Below are 23,141 nucleotides of genomic sequence, written 5' to 3' on the forward strand. Positions count from 1 at the left end.
ACCTTACATGAGCTATGTAAGAGGTGTGGATGTTGATTTTAGCCCGGACACCATCAATAGGGTGCTAAAGGTCAAGGCAAAACAGTTCAAGCGAGCTAGCTATGAAGAAAGGGTTGAAAATGACCCAAAATACATGGATGTGGTGAGCGACTTATGCAGGGTAGGCACGGATTGGGTGCTGGATTCACATGGACAACCACTCAAACTTCGGAGAGGTGATCTCATACCTCAAGCAAAAGGATGGCATGACATAGTGAGGAGATCATTGATGTCCACTTCAAATAATTCTGAGGTCACGGTGAATAGAGCAATAATGATCCATTGCATAATGAAAGGAGGAGAAATCAATGTTGGAGACATTATAGCCAAGAACATCATTGACATAGCTCAAAAAGTCAAACAGGACAGCTGGCTAGGATATCCTAGTACCATTCTGCGCCTATGTGAAGAAGCTGGAGTGCCTCTGGAAGAATTTGGAGAAACTGATTTAGTCTCTGTTGGAAAACCTCTTACTCGAGAAAGGTTGGAATTCATCACCACAACCCAATTGGAAAGGCAACCTTTAGCAAGAAGGAAGAAAAGGAAAGAAGCAAGACAAGAGGAGGAGCCTCAAGAAATGGAAGAACCTCATACCTTGAACATGAACCAACTCCAAGCCGCCTTGGAAGGGATTTCTGGGCAATATTCACAAATTCAAAGAAGCCAAGAGGAACAAGCACAACAACAAAGGGACCTTTGGCAATTGATGGATCAACAAAGAGGGGTTCGAGTTCAATGGATGAACCAACAAAATGAGTACCAAGCATACATGATGGAACTACAACAAGAACAATATGCCAAGATGCAGGAAGCCATCAACAATTCAACTATGGAACATGAAAAAGCCATGGAGAAAGTGATACAAGAACAAGCTCAACTAAGGATAGAGCAAGCTCAGCAAAGAGAACTTCTCCATAGGTTGGATGCTAGACATGAAACACTCTACAGAGATTTCAATGAAAACAGAATGTTCAGGAAAGCCAGGCACAAGGACAGACTTGACTATGACATATGCACCCAAGAAAAGCTCAGTTACCTCTGTTCCACACCTCCATTGCTCAACCCACAAATCAAAACCTTTAATGAAGCTCGCAAGATATTTGAAGAGCAGGAACTTGCAAGGGTGAGATTTAATCAACGGAGGCTAAAGGAGACAATGATAAGCTCAGGAATTTGGCAAGAAGAGGGGGATGCAACAACAATGCAACAAGGAGAACGGAGAAGCAAAAAGAAAGAAGATCCAAAGGAGGATTCAACAACAAAGCAACAAGGAGAGTTAAGAAGTAAAAAGAAACAAGATCCAAAGGGCAAAGGAAAGCAAGGAGAATCAAGCAAAGGAAAAGGGACATGAAGACTAAAGGTGGTGAAGTTCCTTTGTCTTTCTTTATGTCTTTATGTTTTATTAAATAAAGAAGATGTATGTCTGAAATATGGTATACCTTCTAGGATGCATTTTCTTTTTGAAGCATTGTCTTTTATGTTGCCCATTCCATGCATCACCACTCACAGATTTGGAATGGTTGCTTGTCTTTAATATTTTTACTTGTCATTGGAATAAAAGATGTAGTTTGAGCAAGAACAGAGAGAAATCTAGCTTAAAAAGGATCATGTTGTCCCATAAGAAAAGTGCTAGCATACATGCATTTATTGTGAAAGAATCAAGGTTCAATGAACTCAAAAGAATGCTTGCTATACAAGACTAGTTTGGTTAAGGATCACAAAGACTTTAACAGTAAAAGCACAAATAACCTTGACAATAAAGAAAATAGAGTACAAAGAATGAAAGGCTAGGCATCAATGACAAAATTTGGATATGTGTCTGTGGTGATTGATGTTAAGAGACATACTTGGGCTAGTAAATCCGAGGGGTGCTTCATCACCCGGTAACTTGAGTTAACTAACTCGGGATTATCGATTGAAAACCCACAATCAAGAGTAGCTCTATAACAGAACATTTAGCAACCCAAAGAGGTGCTGGACACCACTATCCAAACAAAATTTCAATGTTATATGCCTGTGACTGAATGTGTTAAGGAAAGAGGCTTGAGTGAGTAAATCTTTAAGAGTGTCTCAACACTTAACAACTTGAACCAACTGGTTTGGGATTGTTGATTTAAAGCTTATGCTAAAGAGCCGCCTTAAGACAAGATTTCGAGCTTAATTGAAAAAAAAAAGGAAAAAAAAAGAAGGAAAAAGAAATAAGCAGAAAAAATTGGTTCAAGGATCATGTGCTAAGGTATGAAAGAAGTCTAGTGAAGTTAATCAATTTAGTAGTGAAGCAAGCATTTTAATTGAAAAAGTTGAATAGTTGTGTTCAATTACAATAAATTAATGACCACACAAGTGAGGATGACATGCTCAATGAGAAATTACTCTCTGGAAGAACATTAAAGTCTTACATCTTAAATTCTTGTGACAAAGTCCATTATATTTTGCTTGAGGACAAGCAATACTTTAAGTTTGGTGTTGTGATGCAAGTGCATATTTGCTTTATTAGTTAGTTAGTTTAGTTAGTTTTAGCTTAATTTCACTCATTTTCTCTAAATAAACAAGTCATTTTATGAGTTTTGTTTCCATGCATGAGAGTACTTAGGAATGTGTTGATTCTAGCCAAATTCATGCACATGATTTAAGGAATGCATACATGAATGAGTATGAATGAATCTCATGAAATTTATTGCATGAATTGGTAAGACTTTGAAGCTATTTCCCTTGTTGATGATAGGTGATGAAACAAGGATGCATGGAAGCAAGAATGATGCAAGCTGGGCAAGAAGTTGGCGTTGCCAACTTGGACATAAGGGACGTTGTTCTTGGCAACGCCAGGAAGAGGAGTTGGCGTTGCCAACTTGGAGGATAAGGGGCGTTGTTCTTGGCAACGCCAGGCAGCCTTGGAAGCAAAGTTGGCGTTGCCAACTCTAGAACCAAGTTGCCAATGCCACACACAAGCCACAAGCAAGCAAGCTTGGCCCTGGAGGAAGACAAGAAGCAAAGTTGGCGTTGCCAACTTGAGAAGGGCGTTGCCAACGCCACACACAAGCCACAAGCAAGCAAACTTGGCCCTGGAGGAAGAGCTGGCGTTGCCAACTCTAGAACCAAGTTGCCAACGCCCACACAAGCAAGGAACTTGAGCCATGAAGGAGTGTCGAGGGCGTTGCCAACGCCAAGAACCATGGGCGTTGTTGAAGGCAACGCCACACACACAAGCTTGGCCCTGGATGAAGTGAAGCACGTTGCCAACTTGAGGAGGGCGTTGCCAACGCCACACACAAGCAATTTTGGCACCAAAAGGAGCTCGAGCACGTTGTTGGAGCTAGGAAGCATTGGCGTGTTTGGCAACAACGCCAGGAATGGTTGCTTGGCTAGGCACCAAGTCTTGGTGCCAGCCAAGTTGCCAACGCCCAATGGCCTCACCATTCACGTTGCCAACGCCAAAATCAAGTTGCCAACGCCAAGCCTTGCCAACCAAGTTGCTAACGTTCCCAAGCCTTGCCAACCAAGTTGCTAACGTCCCCAAGCCTTGCCAACCAAGTTGCTAACGTCCACAAGCCTCACCATTCACGTTGCCAACGCCAAAATCAAGTTGCCAACGCCAAGCCTCACCATGCACGTTGCCAACGCCCATAGGCCTTGCCATGCACGTTGCCAACGTGGGAAGCATTGTTTAGAGCCTTGGAAAGGGCTCGAGCACGTTGCCAACGTGCTGAAGAGAAGGAGTTATCCACAACAACGCCAGGAAATTGTGGTGCACGTTGCTAACTTGGAATATAAGGGCGTTATCCACAACAACTCCAACAAGGCAGCCTGAACATGTCCACTTCAATGGAAGATATCTTGAGCTACAGAGATCCAAATTGAGTGCTTCCAGTTGCGTTGGAAAGCTGACATTCAGAGCTTTCCAACCATATATAATAGTCTATGGTGGAGCACAAAATTGAAGCCAAACCAGAGTCATCTTTAGACCCTAAAAAGAAGAACATGAAGTGAAATTCAAGGGAGCTAGAGATGAGCCTTGGATGTGGGATCGAGCACGTTGCCAACGTGCATTAAGGGGGCGTGTTTTGCAACAACGCCAGCCTCAAGCCCCTGCCTTGGGAGGCTAGGCACGAGCACGTTGCCAACTTGGGGTTGAAGGTGCGTTTTTGGCAACAACTTGGCAGTTTGACCTTACCTTCTTTGAGGAAGCATAACTTGAGCTAGGAAAGTCCAAATGAGGTGATTCTAGTGGCATTGAAAAATAGACATCAAGAGCTTTCCAATGATGTATAATAGTCCATATTGAGGCAGAAGGTTGACACTCAAATTCTGGGCTACATTTAGCATGAAAGTAGAGCCAAGAAGAGGAAAAGCAAGTTGTTTGCAACAACTTGGGCTAGCAACGCCCAAGTCTCAAACTCACTTCCAGGAAATTGTCATCCACGTTGCCAACGTGCACTAAGGCCTGAGTTATTGCCAACAACACCCCTCAATGGGCCAGAATTGGTGTCAACTTGCTCTACTTCCCCTATTCATCACAAAGGCCAAAACTTCTTCAATGGAGCCAAGAATTCAACAAAGAGGAAGCCCATATTGCCAACCCAATTCAAGATCTTTGAAAGAGTTTTGGGAACTAGTATAAATAGAGATTGAGTTTGTACTTGTAGAGGACTTTTACACTTTTACTTTACTTTTTGACACTTAGACATTTTTACACTTTTGAGCACTTGTATTGGAGAACTCTTTGGTACTTCCGGGAGGATACCCGGAGAGCATTTTTCTTTGATTCTTATTGGAATTTTTCTTCTTCAATTTCAAGTTCTAAGCATTTCATTCTTCTTCTTCTTCTTCCTTTACATTTAGTTTAATTCTTGTTGATGGCAATTGTTGTTGAAATTGGAGCAATGACTCACTAAACCCCACTTTCATTAGGGGGAGGAGCTCTGTTTGTTGGAATGGATTGATGAACCCATCTTTCCTCCTCAATTCTAGTGGTTGATTTAAAGAGGGAACTCTTGATCTTCACAGATTCAACCACCATCGAGAGAGGGGTTAATCTATATGAATTATGTGGTGAGTTTGAGGAATGAGCCACATAATTCAGTTTAGAGTTCATCCTTTCATGATTTCTTTAATCAATATACCTTGGTTAGTATGTGAGATGTAACTCTCCTTGGTTGAGATTATAGAAATTGTGTGGCTGGATAATATATGAGCTTCATCTCTTCTCATGAACAATTAGATCACGAGAGTGGCAATTGGTTATGTTGAGAGAGATTGAATCACCAAGAGATTGGGGTTCAATCACCCACTTGCCATAGATCTATACCCATGATTGAGAAGGATTTGACTAACATCAATTCATGAAAACTAGCATCTCTGATCCCTAATGATCCTCTCTATCATTAATTCTTATTTCTCTTGTTCTTAGTGTTTGAAAACCCATTGCCCAACTCCCTTCTACATCCTGTCAATTTACTATTCTTGTTATTACATTCTGTTCCTTTATTTCTTGCCATTTACTCTTATGTTCTTTAAATTTCTGCAACCTTTAATTCCTTGCAATTTATCTTTGATGTCATTTAAGTTTCTTGCACTTTAAGTTTCCGTCATTTACTTTCATTTTATTTCTCTATTCTAGTTCTTTACATTTTGTGTCATCTACATTCTTGCAATTATGTTCAAAAATCAAAATGCTCATGAAATCAAAAATATGTTTGCTTGACTAAATTTACCATTAACTAAAGTTGCTTAATCTACCAATCTTCGTGGGATCGACCTCACTCTTTGTGAGTTTTATTACTTGATACGACCCGGTATACTTGCCGGTTATACGTAAATTCTAATTTTTACGTATCACCTAGGTAATTCACCTCTTCCATTGAAGGGTTCTCAGGATCATAGGCTTCTTCCTCAGATGAAGCATCCTTAGTACTGCCAGGTGCATTTTGCATTCCAGACAGACTTTGAGAAATCAAATTGACTTGTTGAGTCAATATCTTGTTTTGAGCCAGAATGGCATTCAGAGCATCAATCTCAAGAACACCTTTCTTCTGACTTGTCCCATTGTTCACAGGATTCCTTTCAGAAGTGTACATGAATTGGTTATTTGCAACCATTTCAATGAGTTCCTGAGCCTCTGTAGGCGTCTTCTTCAGATGAAGAGATCCTCCAGCAGAGCTATCCAAAGACATTTTGGATAGTTCAGAGACCATCATAGAAAATACCTATGATGCTCCATTCAGAAAGCATGTCTAAGGGACATTTTCTGATTAATTGTTTGTATCTTTCCCAAGCTTCATAGAGGGATTTGCCATCCTTCTGTCTGAAGGTTTGGACTTCCACTCTAAGCTTACTCCATTTTTGAGGTGGAAAGAACTTTGCCAAGAAGGCATTGACTAGCTTTTCCCAAGAGTCCAGGCTATCTTTAGGTTGTGAATCCAACCATATTCTAGCTCTGTCTCTTACAGCAAAAGGGAATAGCAGTAGTCTGTAGACCTCAGGGTCAACCCCATTAGTCTTGACTGTGTCACAGATTTGCAAGAACTCAGCTAAAAATTGATGAGGATCTTCCATTGGAAGTCCATGGAACTTGCAATTCTGTTGCATTAGAGAAACTAGTTGAGGCTTAAGCTCAAAGTTGTTTGCTCCAATGGCAGGGATAGAGATGCTTCTCCCATAGAAGTCGGGAGTAGGTGCAGTAAAGTCACCCAGCACCTTCCTTGCATTGTTGGCATTGTTGTTGTTTTCGGCTGCCATGTGTTGTTCTTCTTTGAAGAATTCGGTCAGGTCCTCTAAAGAGAGTTGTGCTTTGGCTTCTCTTAGCTTTCTCTTCAAGGTCCTTTCAGGTTCAGGGTCAGCTTCAACAAGAATGCCTTTGTCTCTGCTCCTGCTCATATGAAAGAGAAGAGAACAAGAAGATGTGGAATCCTCTATGTCACAGTATAGAGATTCCTTGAGATGTCAGAGGAAAAGAAAATAGAAGAAAGAAGGTAGAAGAATTCGAACTTGATGAGATAAAGTTCGAATTGTGCATTAAGAAGGAGTAGTACTCCATAAATAGAAGGATGTGAGGAGGAGGGAAGAGAATTTTCGAAAATTAATTAGAAAGATGTCAAAAACATTTTAAAAATTGATTGATAATTTTCGAAAATTGAAAGTGGAGAAGAAATCAAGTGATTTTTGAAAAAGATTTTGAAATTAGAAGTTAAAAAGATTTGATTGAAAACTGATTTTGAAAAAGATGTGATTAAAGAGATATGATTGAAAAGATTTGATTTAAAAACAATTTTAAAAGATATGTTTTGAAAACAATGTTTTAAAAGATTTGATTTTGAAAATTAATGACTTGCCTAACAAGAAAAGATATGATTCAAACATAAAACCTCTCTCAGCAGAAAAGGCAACATATTTGAGATGTTCAATCAAATCATTAATTGTTAGTAAGTATCTTTGAAAAAGGAAAGAAATTGACTTTGAAAACATTTGATTGAAAAGATATGATTTGAAAAAGATTTGATTTTGAAAAACTTTGAAAACTTGAAAAAAATAGATTTTGAAAACAAAATCTTCCCCCTAGCACCATCCTGGCGTTAAACGCCCAGAATGGTATACATTCTGGCATTTAACGCCCAAAATGCTACCTCTTTGGGCGTTAAACGCCCAACCAGGTACCCTGGCTGGCGTTTAAACGCCAGTCTGTCTTCTTCACTGGGCATTTTTGAATGCTCAGCTTTTTCTGTGTAATTCCTCTGCAGTATGTTCTGAATCTTCAATTCTTTGTATTATTGACTTGAAAAGACACCAATTAAAAATATTTTTGGATTTTTAATAATCAAAATGCAACAAGAATCAAATAACAATGCATGCAAGACACCAAACTTAGCAGTTTGTATACTACTGACACTATATGAGACACATAACACTCAAGCCAAAAGAATTCAAAGATCAGAGTAAGAAATCATCAAGAATTACTTGAAGATCCTTAAGATATATGAATGAATGTATGCAATTGACACCAATCTTAAGATGAGACTAGTGTCTCAACAAGGAACATGACATATTTTTGGTTTTTATGATCTTTTTGAATTTTTTTTTGTGATTTTCGAAAGTTAAGTGGAAAAAGATATCAAAATTCTTAATGAGAATTCCAGGAATCAGTGCAATGCTAGTCTAAGGCTCCGGTCCAGGAATTAGACATGGCTTCACAGCCAGCCAAGCTTTCAAAGAAAGCTTCGGTCCAAAACACTAGACATGGCCAAAGGCCAGCCAAGCCTTAGCAGATCACTGCTCCAAAAGCAAGATTGATAAAAATCAACAAGCTCTTGTGATGATAAGTTGAAACCTCGGTCCAATGAAATTAGACATGGCTTCTCAGCCAGCCAGATTTCAACAAATCATCATGAAACTCTAGAATTCATCTTCAAGAATTTCGAAAAAAAAATACCTAATCTAAGCAACAAGTTGTACCGTCAGTTGTCCAAACTGAACAATCCCTGGCATTGTTACCAAAAGCTTGCTCAAAACTTGAACAATCCCCGGCAACGGCGCCAAAAACTTGGTGCGCGAAATTGTGATCACTACAACTTCACACAACTAACCAGCAAGTGCACTGGGTCGTCCAAGTAATACCTTACGTGAGTAAGGGTCGATCCCACGGAGATTGTTAGTATTGAAGCAAGCTATGGTCATCTTGTAAATCTTAGTCAGGCAAACTCAGATGTATATGGTGATGAACGAAAATAACATAAAAGATAAAGATAGAGATACTTATGTAATCCATTGGTAGGAACTTCAGATAAGCGCATGAAGATGCCTTCCCTTCCGTCTCTCAGCTTTCCTACTGTCTTCATCCAATCCTTCTTCTTCCTTTCCATGGCAAGCTCGTGTAGGGTTTCACCGTTGTCAATGGCTACCTCCCATCCTCTCAGTGAAAGCGATTGCATATGCTCTGTCACAGCATAGCGGAATTCAGCTGTCGGTTCTCGGTCAGGCCGGAATAATATCCATTGATACTTTTGCGTCTGTCACTAACGCCCCGCCTGCTAGGAGTTTGAAGCACGTCACAGTCATTCAGTCATTGAATCCTACTCAGAATACCACAGACAAGGTTAGACCTTCCGGATTCTCTTGAATGCTCCCATCAGTTCTAGCTTATACCACGAAGATTCTGGTTAAGGAATCCAAGAGATAACTACTCAATCTAAAGTAGAACAGAGGTGGTTGTCAGGCACATGTTCATAGTTGAGAATGATGATGAGTGTCACGGATCATCACATTCATCAAGTTGAAGAACAAGTGATATCTTGGACAAAGAACAAGCGGAATTGAATAGAAGAACAATAGTAATTGCATTAATACTCGAGGTACAGCAGAGCTCCACACCTTAATCTATGGTGTGTAGAAACTCCACCGTTGAAAATACATAAGCATAAGGTCTAGGCATGGCCGAATGGCCAGCCTCCCAATGATCTAAGATAGCATAAAACGAAGATAGCTACCAAAGTCTTTTTATACAATAGTAAAAGGTCCTACTTATAGATAACTAGTAGCCTAAGGTTTACAGAAATGACATAAAAATCCACTTCCGGGCCCACTTGGTGTGTGCTTGGGCTGAGCAATGAAGCAATTTCGTGTAGAGACTCTTCTTGGAGTTAAACGCCAGCTCTTATGCCAGTTTGGGCGTTTAACTCCCATTTGGGTGCCAGTTCCAGCGTTTAACACTGGGATTTCTTGAGGTGACTTTGAACGCCGGTTTGGGCCATCAAATCTTGGGCAAAGTATGGACTATCATATATTGCTGGAAAGCCCAGGATGTCTACTTTCCAACGCCTTTGAGAGCGCGCCAATTGGGCTTCTGTAGCTCCAGAAAATCCACTTCGAGTGCAGGGAGGTCAGAATCCAACAGCATCTGCAGTCCTTTTTAGTCTCTGAATCAGATTTTTGCTCAGGTCCCTCAATTTCAGCCAGAAAATACCTGAAATCACAGAAAAACACACAAACTCATAGTAAAGTCCAGAAAAGTGAATTTTAACTAAAAACTAATAAAAATATACTAAAAACTCATCTAAAACTACCAAAAACATACTAAAAACAATGCCAAAAAGTGTATAAATTATCCGCTCATCATCAATCGAAAACCAATCCCCGGCAACGGCGCCATAAACTTGATGCTACGATTTTAGGAAATTGCACGATCGGCAAAAATTCCTTCCGGCAAGTGCACCGGTTATCGTCAAGTAAAAACTCACAATAGAGTGAGGTCGAATCCCACAAGGATTGGTTGAGTGAGCAATTCGGATTAGAAGTGTGTTCTAGTTGAGCGGAATCAAGATTTAGATGAGAATTGCGGAATGTAAAATTGGCGGGAAACGTAAATGGCAAGAAATTGAAATTGCGGAATCTTAAATTGCATGAATTAAAGAGCGAGAAGCTAAATTGCTGAAATTAAAAAGGGATCGGGGTGATTGCATGAATTTAATTGCAGAATGTAAAGAGAAAGTGGTAGATCAGAAATGGGGAATTCATTGGGTTTCAGGAGATATTGAGATCTCCGAATCAAAACATTTTTATCCCTTCCTCAACCAATGCATTCATTGAATTTTGCTTGGCAATCTTATATGATTGGATCCCAATCCCTTGGCTCACCAATTCTCTCTAAAAACAAACAAATTCCCAATCCCTTGGTTTAAATGTTCATAAGAAGAGATGATGCTCGATCACTGATTATACCACACAGTTTCATGAACCACAATTTGGTAGGATTACATGTCACAATATCCATCCAAACCCCAATCCAATTCACTGTGAGAAAGCTTCTCTAGCATGAATCCTCCATTCCTTTCCCAAGGTTCCGAAGGATTCCAATTATGGATAGTTTCTTTCCCAAGACAACTAACCAATGGAATTAGATCGAGAAGCTTTCTAACAAAAATTCAAGAGAAAAGATTGAAGAAGAAGATAAAAACTATTATTGATTCATTGAATTACAATAGAGCTCCCTAACCCAATGAAAGGGGGTTTAGTGAGTCATAGCTCTGAATTCAATTACAAAAAGTATGAAAACTAGAAAAATGATCAAAAGTCCTTTTTACTAACTTAAATTCTATCCTATTTATACACTTTCTAAATTGAGCTTCTGTTGTGTTTCTTGGGCTTTGAGGCCTTTCCCTGATTTCCTTTTGCTTTGGGTTTATGATCCATAATCCTGATGAGGCTGCTGATCCAACTCTGTAACATTCATTGAGCCAACTTAGTGATAATCAAGTAATGACACATGACTCAACAAATTGAAATTCCAGACTCATCAATTCTTCAGGCCCAATCCCATAAACCATGATATTCAATTGGGTTTCATACCAGAGTACGTTTAAGTTAATGTTTGTGCTCAAATGCTAACTTAAAACTGCAATATCTTTGGCCCAGAAACCTTTTCAAATAGTGGCGTTTAAGTTGCAGTTTAAGCTTAAACTGCAACTTAAACGCCAGACACTTCCAGTGATGCCTTTTGTGGAAGCACGTTTAAGTTCCAGTTTAAGCTTAAACTGGAACTTAAACGTTGGACACTCCTTGAGGTGGTATAACTCAAGCACGTTTAAGCTTCAGTTTAAGGTTAAACTGAAGCTTAAACGTGGAAATGGAAGAAAGCAACCATGGAGGGTAAAGTAGTCGAACACGTTTAAGCTTCAGTTTAAGGTTAAACTGAAGCTTAAACGTGGAAATGGAAGAAAGCAACCCTGGAGTGTGGAATGGTCGAACACGTTTAAGCTTCAGTTTAAGGTTAAACTGAAGCTTAAACGTGGAAATGAAGAAAGCAACCCTGGAGGAGAATTTTGGTCGAACACGTTTAAGCTCCAGTTTAAGGTTAAACTGGAGCTTAAACGTGGAAATGGCTCCCTGGTGCATTTCTCATTTCTGGCGTTTAACTTCCAGTTTAAGGTTAAACTGGAGGTTAAACGCCACTTTCAGCTTTTCCTCAAGTTTCATGATTTTGGCGTTTAAGCTCCAGTTTAAGCTTAAACTGGAGCTTAAACGCCACTGATAGTTCCCAGCATTATATGGCTTGGCAGTTTAAGTTCCAGTTTAAGCTTAAACTGGAACTTAAACTCCACATGTGATATTCAAGCTTCCTTTATTGATTTTGTTGCTTCCTTGCCTAGCCTCTTCTTCCCTGAAATCATCCAAACAACTGCATCAAAGTCTTGCAAAATTTCATGAGAAATCTTCCATTCATAGCATTCAAGTAATATAACTAAAAACTCATGGAATTTGCATCAAAATCATACTGTTTGGATGGTTGATTGCTTTGTTATTCATTTAACCATTCTTGGTTACTTTAAGCTCAAGAAAATGCATAAAACAACTAAAACTAACAGAAAAATGCTAGTGAAACTAGCCTAAGATGCCTTGGCATCATCGTCTACTCTTTCACTTGAGTGGGTAAAACTTATCTCTGTTCGTTTTCCTATCCCACTTGAGTAGAGTATTTTTGAAACGGACGGCCAACTCAGGAAGCTTTGTGGCATAAAGCGTAAGAGGAGACAGTTTAGTGGTTGGAATTGCAAATCAAGGCTCATAAAGGTTGATACTTCAAGAGATAGATGTAAGGACTCAACAAGTGATAATTTGGTTAGATCCAAAAGAAGAGTTTAGTACTTTGTAGAGAATTCAGACTGGTTGCCACCCAATTGGAACAATGATGATCCACTTCAAGACGGGTGTAGAAACAAGATTTGGGATCCAGGCATATATGAGGATCAAATTTGGGAGCTCAAAGTTTGTGAAGAGCTCCATCAAAGCTTGAGAAATTTACTTGGTATTAATAGAGCTTATTGGAAGTCCAAGCATTGGTGAAAGTTTCAGGATGAGTTAAAGCACAAGCCAGCATGACAAAGAGCTCACTAAATGTCCAACTTAAGGACTTTAACTAAAAGTGCTAGGTGGGAGACAACCCACCATGGTATGATCGTTCCTTTTTCAATTATAATTTTATTTAGTTTTGTTTGTTTTTGAGTTTTATTTTATTTCATTGAACTTGGAGTTATTCATAACATCTGCATCAGCATTTGCATACTACATTATGCATTTTGCATATAAAAAAAAAGCACGCGACGCGTGAGCGTCGATGACGCATTTGCGTCACAAGTGCATTTGGAAGAAAAGAAAAGTGAACCAATAGTCGCGCGAGAGCATGGTTGGAGGCGTGCCTCAGGCACGAATACGCCCACGCGACCGCGTCGCTGACGCGTTTGCATCGTTTGCGAAATAGCCTCCTAACACGTCTACGTCACTCACGCATATGCGTGGCCCTGTAAAATCGACGTAAATGGGTGTACGGCAGCAAGTTATGTTGGAGCTGGGCTAGACTCGTGCTAGAAGCCCAAGCCATCCCACGCGAACGCGTGCCCCACGCGGCCGCATCGTTTTCCAAAAACGGCCATCCACGCGATCGCGTCCACCACGCGAACGCGTCACCCTAAAATTGGCAAAAAGAGTTTGAATAGAGAGTTACGCAAATGCGAGGCTGCACTCGCGCCAATTGCACAAATCAGGCCACGCGATCGCGTGACCCACGCGTCCGCGTCATCTGACCCTATTGCGTACCACGCGATCGCGTCATTCACGCGTCCACGTCGCTTGCGCCGCATAACTTATCTAAATTAGCGCTAATTATCTTATCTTTTCTAATCCTAATTTCTTTTATCTTTTCTTCTTTCTTTCTTACTTTATCTCTTTCACTTCTCCTTCTTCTTCACTTTCATTATTTTTTATTTATTTGCATACTTTCATTCATTGCATTTTAATTTAGTGCATATTTTTATTTTCTTTTCTAAATTCATTATTTTTCCTTTGGTGTTGAATTTTCTTATTTCACTGTTGCATCTTCTCTTGAATTATTTTCGGTGCTTCATGACATGTTTTATTCTGATTGGGTATTATTATTCATAAGTCAATGCTAATTTTTATAATATTGGTATTCCTTTTGCATTGACATGAACTTATACTATCTTGCATTACCCACACTCTCTTCCCCTTTGTTGCAATTTTTGCACCATTGATATGCCATGTACTTTTACTGTTTTCTCACTTACATGTTGTAGCTACCATGTAATTGAGACCCTTATTATTTGGCATTACCCACTCATATTTTATTTATTTTCTATCATTGTTTTTGGGTTCCTATTCTTCTTTTTTCTCTTCTTTTAGGCTGGCCACCGACGAAGGAAGAAACGTCTAAATAGGGAGACTAACAAGTCTATCTGCACAAATCTTTGGAGAAAAGCGCCAGTTGGAACCGCTCATCCACCTGCACATCTTAGCATGCACCGAGAACGGTGCAATCTTTAAGTGTGGGGAGGTTGATACTGATCTCCGTGGGTTAGTACCTTCATATCTCAACACCAATGTTTAAATTTTCTTTATTAAATTAGTTGTTGCATTTGTATGTTTGTTTGATTTTGTGCATATTTTACCACTTGGTTGAAGTAATATTTTCTTTTTCAAGAAACTTTTTATAGCAATTCATTAATTTGAATTAAACTTTTTGAAAAACTTGTTTGAAGAAATTTTATTTTGAAACATGGTTTAGAGCTCGAACACACAAAACCAGTGAGATTTTGAGCCTATTTGGATTGGTTGCATTTTACCAACCAATATTTTATTTTTGGTGTGTTGTTCTCTCTAACATTGTGATCTTTGTCTTGCTTAATTCTATATTTCCATTGTTTGATGTATGCATACTCTTATATGATTGAGGCCTTGTTTCACTCAACTTACATACCCATATGGCCTTACCCTTTCATTATCCTTTGCAAACCAAATTTGAGCCTATTTTACCCCTTTGTTCTTTACTTTAGCTCATCACTAACTCTAAGCGGAAAACAATAATGTCCTTAATTTGAATCCTTGATTAGCTTAGACTAGTGAGAGTGCTCATGAATTAAGTGTAGGGAAAATGGGTTTGGAAACGTTTGGTTTGGGAATTGAGTATGTTAGACTTTGTGTGAAAATGTGAAAAATGTTAAGAACATGTTTATGCATTCAATACTTTAATCATATGCATTGAAAAAGGAAAGAAAAAAAATAGATTAAGAAAAGAAAAATAGAAAAAGAAAAAAAACATAAATAAAAAAAAGAGAGAAAAAGAAAAGAAAAAAAGCAAATAATAAAAAGGGGACAAAATGTCCCAAGTTAAGTAATAATATCAATGCATATGAGTTGTACTTAAATTTGGGATGCATGAATGTGTGGTAAAGATACTTAATGGGCAGTTAGATCTTGCATTGTAATTACATGGATTGTCCTAAGTTAGGTAGGAAAATTTTAAGTTAATTAAAGATTCAGATTTTAGTCCACTTGGCCAAATACAATCCTACCTTGACACTAACCCCATTACAACCCTTAAAAGACCTCTTGATATGTGTATCGGTGCATTAAATTTTTGTTGATTGTTAGATGAAGAGCAATCCTTAGAAAGCAAGATTAGTAGAGAATTGAGAGAATCAAACCTCAAACAAGCGATTAGAGTGTATACACTTCCAGTGAGGGTTCGATGCTCGATTCCTTGTTCCATGCTTTCATGAGCTATTTTCTTCTTGCAAGTCATTTGTACTTTATTTTGTGATTTGAATTAGTGAAATCCAGTTCATATTTGTTCTTGAAAGATTTATTTACTTTTTCACCAAGTAGGTAGAATCATTTTAGCATGTAGTTGCATTCATATACATAGGTTGCATTTCATGAGTCCCACTTTCCCTTCTACATTCTCTTTGTCTCCTTGAGCTTAGCATGAGGACATGCTATAATGTTTAAGTGTGGAGAGGTTGATAACCACTATTTTATGGTTTATCTTGTGCTAAATTGAGTGGTTTTTATCAACTTTTCACCCACTTATTCATATGAATTGCATGATATTACAATTCCCTCCCAAATTTATTCTATGATTTAAAACTTGCTTCCTAAATCTTTAAATTGTGTATTTTAATTTCTCTTTTATACCATTCGATGCCGTGATTTGTGCATTATGTGTTTCAGGCTTCATAGGGCAGAAATGGCTTAGAGAATGGAGAGAAAGCTTGCAAAAATGGAAGGAACATAAGAAATTAAGGAGACGACCAGCAAGAAGCGACGCGGACGCATGGCTCACACGACCGCGCGAAATGGAGGAAATCGCAGTGACGCGCTCACGTGCCTGATGCAAACGCGTGGACTGGAAGCTACACGAGTGACGCGAGCGCATGGACGACGCGTACGCGTGGCAAGGAAAAATGCTGAATGACGCGCACGCGTGGACAACGCGTACACATGACTTGCGCGAACTGCAGAATTAATAGAAAATGCTGAGGGCAATTTTGGGCCGCGTTTTGACCCAGATTTTGGCCCAGAAACATAGATTAAAGTCAGGGAACATGCAGAGACTCAAGATATTAGATCATACACATAATCTTAGGTTTTAGATGTAGTTTTTAGAGAGAGAGGTTCTCTCCTCTCTCTTAGGATTTAGGATTAGGATTCCTCTTAAAGGAATTAGGATTTCTTCTTCTCAATTTTCAGGTTCAATGTTCCTTTTATTTATTTTCTCTATTTAGTTTATGAACTCTTTATGTTTAGATTGATTTCCTTTTATTAATGCAATTTGAGGTATTTCAGATCTATGATTTTATTTAGCTTTTTACATTCTTAGCTTTGGTTGATTAATTGAGGACATTTAAGTTATCAAACTCAACTGTTGATTGAAATTGGAATTACTGATTGATCTGGATCACTCTAAAGCTAGTACTTCCATAGGGATTGACTAGGACTTGAGGATCAAGCTAATTAGTCTGCTTGACCTTCCTTTGTTTAGTAAAGGCTGACCAAGCGGGGTTGAAACCCAATTCTCATCACACCCGATAAGGATAACTAGGATAGGAATTCCAGTTCTCATACCTTGCCAAGAGTTTTCAATTAATTTATTTCCCTTGCAATTTATTTTCCTTGCTCAATATTTCAAAAAACCCAAAAATACTATTTTCCATAACCAATAAAAAACACACCTCCCTGCAATTCCTTGAGAAGACGACCCGAGGTTTGAATACTTCGGTTATTTATTTTTATTGGGTTTACTTAAGTGACAAACAAAACTTTTGTACAAATGGATTTTCTGTTGGTTTAGAAACTATACTTACAACGCGATTATATTTGTGCAATTCTTTACCGATAGAAAATCCGATCGTCATGTTCCCCAATAGCCTTGAAGTTAGCTATGTCTGCAAACCAAGGGGCTACTTAGATCATTATCAATTGCTCATCACGGAAGCTTTCATTCACTGCAAATTGGTGCTTCTCTTCTTCTTGTGGGATCCTTGAGAGTCAGCCACTTTGTTCTCTGCTCCACTCCTGTCTTTAATCTCAATGTCAAACTCTTGGAGTAGCAGGATCCATCTTATTAATCTGGGCTTAGATTCTTGTTTGGTAAGCAAGTATTTGAGTGTTGCATGATCAGTGAATACAATTACTCTAAAACCAATAAGATATGATCTAAACTTGTCAAAAGCAAATACTATGGCTAAAAGTTCTTTCTCTGTAGTGGTGTAGTTCCTTTGATTCTCATTAAGGACCTTGCTAGCATAGTAACTAACATGTAGTAGCTTGTCTTTCCTCTGTCCTAGAACGGCACCAACAGCAAAATCAGATGCATCACACATTAATTCGAAGGGAAGATCACAGCTAGGTGGTGCTATAATAGGTGCAGAGGAGAGTCTATTCTTAAGTTCATCAAAGGCTACCATGCACTCTCTATAAAAAACAAAGGGAGTATTTAAGACAAGTAGGTTGCTAAGAGGTTTTGCAATCTTTGAAAAATCTTTAGTAAACCTCCTATAGAACCCAGCGTGTCCCAAAAAGCTTCTGATTGCCTTGACATTGCAAGGTGGAGGTAACTTCTCTATTACTTCCACCTTTGCCTTGTCCACTTCTATGCCATTTTTAGAAATCATGTGACCAAGAACCACTCCTTCAGTTACCACAAAATGAAACCTCTCCCAGTTTAAAACCAGGTTGGTTTCTTGGCATCTTTTTAGCACTAGGGCAAGATGACATAGGCAATCAGAATATGAATTTCCAAACACGGAAAAGTCGTCTATGAATACTTCTATGAACTTCTCAACCATGTCTGAAAAGATGGAGAGCATGCACCTTTGGAATGTTGCAGGTGCATTGCACAATCCAAAGGGCATTCTCCTATAAGCAAAGACTCCATAGGGATAAGTAAAAGATGTTTTCTCCTAGTCCTTAGGATCCACAACTATTTGGTTGTAGCCAGAGTAACCGTCCATGAAGCAGTAGTATTCATGTCCTACGAGTCTTTCAAGCATCTGGTCCATGAAGGACAGGGGAAAGTGGTCTTTTCGGGTAGCTTCATTGAGTTTCTGATAGTCAATGCACATACGCCATCCAATCACTGTCCTTGTGGGTATCAGTTCATTCTTTTCATTTGACACAACGGTGATCCCTCCCTTCTTTGGGACTACTTGCACTGGGCTTACCCAAGGGCTATTTGAGATGGGGTAGATCACCCCTGCTTGCCACAACTTCAACACTTCTTTTTGAACCACTTCATTCATGGTTGGATTCAGCCTCCTTTGTTGTTGCCTTGAAGGTTTGGCATCTTCCTTAGGTAGGATCTTGTGCATGCACATTGAAGGACTGATCCCTTTTAAATTTGAAAGTGTTCAGCCTATAGCATCCTTGTGTTATCTCAGCACTTGGATAGGTTCTTCTTCTTGTTCTTTACTCAAGCTTGAATTGATGATCACTGGGTAAGTGTTGTTGTCACCCAAGTATTCATATTTCAAGCTTGGTGGTAGGGTCTTCAGCTCTAATTTAGGTATCTCCACTTCCTTGTTATCCTTATGGTTCAGCATGACCAAATTTTCCTTGGTTCCTTGTGGTATTTCTTCACTTGATGCTTGTTGTTCTAGCTCCATAGTCCCTTCATATTATTCTTCTTCCAAAACTCCTTGAACTATCTGTTTGATGGTGTCTACCATCATGCACTCTCCTATGGATTCCTTGGGGTAACTCATTGCATTAAAGATGTTGAAGACCATCTTTTCTTCATGCAATCTCAAGATTAGTTCCCCTTTTTGCACATCAATGATGGCTCCAGCAGTAGCTAGGAATGCTCTTCCTAGGATGATTGATGTATTAGCCTCTTCTTCTATATCCAGCACAACAAAGTCAGCTGGAAAAATGAATTCTCCCACTTTCACCAACAAATCTTCCACTACCCCATGTGAAAACTTAAATGTTTTGTCAGCCAATTGAAGTACCATTCTTGTTGGTTTGGCCTCCTTAATCTTCATCCTCCTCATCATGGGTAGAGACATGAGATTGATGCTGGCTCCCAGGTCACACAAGGCTTTTTCAATATTAATATCCCTTCTGATGCAGGGGATTTGGAAGCTTTCTGGGTCCTTCATTTTCTGAGGAAGTTTCTTTTGTATGATGGCACTACATTCCTCAGTTAGCACTATGGTTTTTTTCTCCCCAGTTTCTTTTTCTTGTCATGAGCTCCTTCAAAAATTTGGCATAAAGTGGCATTTGCTCTAATGCTTCAGCAAATGGTATGTTGATTTGGAACTTCTTGAAGATCTCTAAGAATATAGAGAACTGGCTTTCCTTCTCATCTTTCCTCAGCCTTTGTGGGTATGGTGCCTTTGGCACGTAAGGCTTCAAGGTTAGCTTTGGTGAAGGTGGGTTAGGGGCCTCTTCTTCGTTCTTGTTTCCATGCTCTTCTGCAACCTCTTCTACTTGGTTACTCTTGCTTGTGGTTACTTCTTCTGTAACGTTTCCGCTTCTGAGTGTAATGGCTTTGCATTCCCCTCTTGGGTTGGCCATGGTGTCACTAGGAAATGTATGTGTGGGCATTGGGATCTGCTTGGATAGAATTCCCACTTGTGCTTCCAGCTTTGAGATTGCTGCACCTTGATTCTTCAGATTTGATCTGTATTATTCTTGATTGGCGTCTATCCTTCTATCAGTCTGCATTTGTCTTTCCATAAGAGTGGAGACGGCTCCTGTAAGCTGTGATGATAGTTGTGCTATTGCATCCTCCATCCTCTCAAAGTTGCTCTTGATTTCACATGGTTGCATGGTTAAGGGTGGTGTGTCTTGATGGTGGTTGTTGTGTGTTTGTTGGTTGCCATGGTATGAAGTGTTTTGTGAGTTATGGTAAGGTCTATGGTTGCCTACTTGATGATTGAGGTTGTGAGTGTTGTATTAATTTGATGGATAAGGTTTGTGGTCCTCATTATGGGTTTGTTGGTTTTCCCACCCAAAATTTGGGTGGTTCTTCCAACCTGGATTATATGTCTTGGAGTTGGGGTTATATGGTGGTCTGAATGAGTTGTTCATATAATTTGCTTGCTCCCATTCACCTTGAGCTTCGGGTGCATCTTCTTCTTGAGGTGGTGCTTGAGCTTGGACAACTGAGACTTGGCCAGCCTCCATATTCTTGGTTAAGGCTGCTAGTTGTGCTGCAATGGCCTTGTTTTAAGCTAACAAGGCATCCACAGAATTGATTTCTAGCACTCCGTTCTTCTAAGTTCTTTCTAAAGCATAGAAATACTCATTCTCAACTACAGTCTCGATGACATCTCGGGCTTATTCGATAGTCTTCTTCATGTTGAGTGAGCCTTCTGAAGAGTGGTCCACAGCCTTCTTTGCTTCATATGATAGCCCTTCATAAAAGATGTATAGTTGAACCCATTCATTGAACATTTCTGGAGGCACTTTCTTGTCAAATCTTTGAACCTCTCCCAGGCCTCATAGAGTGTTTCACCATCTTGCTACCTGAATGTTTGCACCTCAGTTCTCAATCTGTTGACTCGCTGTGGAGGGTAAAATCTTGCTAGAAATTTGTTCACAACGTACTCCCATGTGGTTAAACTTTCCTTGGGGAATGCTTTCAACCACTTTGCTGCCTTGTCTCTGAGTGAGAAAGGGAACAAGAGTAGCCTGTCGGTGTCAGGGTGTACACTATTGGACTTTACAGTGTCGCATATCCTCAAAAATGCAGTGAGATGTTGATTTGGATCCTCTTGAGCACATCCTCCATATGAACAATTATTTTGGACAAGTGTGATGAGTTGGGGTTTCAACACAAAGTTATTGGCATGGATTGTTAGCTTTAGGATGCTGCTGTCACAGTTTCCTGGATTTGGGTTGATGTAGGAGCCCAAGACTCTTCTCTCTTGCCCAACATGATTGCCGACTTCCTCTCCAACATGGTTATGTACTTCTTCCTCCATGGTGGTTTCTAGATCTTCCTCCACTTCTTCCTCTCCAACTATGCCTTTGCCTCTTGCTTCCCTCCTTAATCTAAGGAAGGTCCTCTTAGGTTCAATATCGAAGGGGGATACAGTTCCTCCTCTTCTACCTGTTATACACTTAGCAAATAGCCAGCAGAGAACAAGTAAAGTGAAAAAAAATCTTGTTGAAATTAGTGGTTAGCTTTGTTGGTGCAATTAATCAAACAGTTAGAATGATGGAAATATGGACAATGGATAACTAAAATGATTCCAGCAAATAGATAGAAATAGTAATAAAAACATGGAGAAAAGAATTTAGGATCAATAACAAAATAACAAGGTAATTAAAATGCTTAATCTAGCTCTCTAATCAATTTAATCATTGTCAAATTCAAACCAATCCCTGGCAAAATCGCCATAAAACTTGATGAGTTCGGAATTCACACTCCATAAAATTTTTTGATTATGAATCCGCTATTTTAACAAGCGCACCAAAATTTTTTGATTATGAATCCGCTATTTTGACAAGCGCACCAAAATTATCGTCAAGTAATAACCCACAGTGGAGTGGGATCGTATTCACAGAGACTGGTAGTTTTGAGAAATTTTAATCAATTGGTGAATTAGTCAAGCTAAGCAAATAGATGGTGATTGCAAAATTGTAAATGGGCAAAAAGTGTAAATGACTGAAGAGTAAAGAAAGCAGTAAAGTGTTGGAATTAAAATGGCAAGAATGTAAAGGACTGAAGATTAAATGACTTAATTGTAAATAGGAATGGGGAATTGCAGAATATAAACGAAAGCTATAAAGAAAGTGATAGATGAGAATAGGGAAATTCATTGAGATCAAGAGATGTTGTCTCTTTGGATTAAATTCAGCTTACATCCTCTTCAATCATGCAACTCATTGACCTCTTGGCAATCATGATTGATTGAGCCTCAATCCATTGGTGACTCAATCTCTCAGATCTTGATCAATAACCAATTCCTTAGTCTAATTGCTCATGAAGAGAGATATGCTTGGTCTCTGATTATACCACTATCATCATAGGTCCAGGTAGAGGGAGGATTATATGTCACCATATCCAAACACCAAAATCCATATCCTACTCAAGTGTGAGAAGGGATTTCTAGCATGGTTTCATGTTTCCTTTTCCAAGGTTCCCATGAAACCCATTTTGCATTCTCATATCTCTTTTTCAGGATAATTGAACACTAGGCATGAAGCATGAAATTTCGTCTAGCAAATCAAAGAAAAGATAAAGAGAAGAAGAAATTCACTATCATTAATCCATCAAGTACAACAGAGCTTCCTCTCTCAATGAGATGGAATTTAGCTACTCATAGCTTAGAGAAAAGTACTCTAGATGGAGAAGATGAAGTGGAAAGTGATCTAACTGAAACCTTTTTCAGTACTTCTTGGGGTTATTTATACTACTCCTAACTCTCAAACTAAAAGAATTGCAAAAGTGAAAAAGAAACATTACAATTTGGAGGGAAAAGAAACTCAACAAGCGTGACTTCCCAGCTGGCGTGTGGCTGGCGCTTCAGTGGCGTGCCATGTCCCCCTCCAACTCTGGCTTGGCATGCCTCGCCTAGCTCTTCAAGTGGCACACCCTTCTTCACTAACATCCCTGGCGTTCCACGCTTTCGAGCCAAAGTGGCACGCCTTGGCCTTTGTCCTCTTCTTTTTCCCTCTAGAAACTTGAACTGGCGTGGGACGTCCAGGGTCTGGTTTTGGTTTCAGTAGCTGGCGTGCCACACCAAGCATTCAAGTGGCACACCAAAGTGAGATTCTTGGACTGGCGTGCCATGCCTTCGATACCAAGTGGCACG

At 39.4% G+C, this 23,141-nt stretch overlaps 1 protein-coding gene across 1 annotated transcript; it reads right to left on the bottom strand.

The window, feature by feature from the left end:
• Window positions 1-18,992: 18,992 nt before the first annotated feature.
• On the bottom strand, window positions 18,993-19,475 carry LOC130966298 (uncharacterized). Its single transcript, XM_057891086.1, has one exon. The coding sequence runs from the start codon at window positions 19,473-19,475 to the stop codon at window positions 18,993-18,995; it is 483 nt and encodes a 160-aa protein (XP_057747069.1).
• Window positions 19,476-23,141: the final 3,666 nt, after the last annotated feature.

This window comes from Arachis stenosperma, chromosome 3 (genome assembly GCF_014773155.1).
Source record: "Arachis stenosperma cultivar V10309 chromosome 3, arast.V10309.gnm1.PFL2, whole genome shotgun sequence".
NCBI lineage: Eukaryota > Viridiplantae > Streptophyta > Magnoliopsida > Fabales > Fabaceae > Arachis > Arachis stenosperma.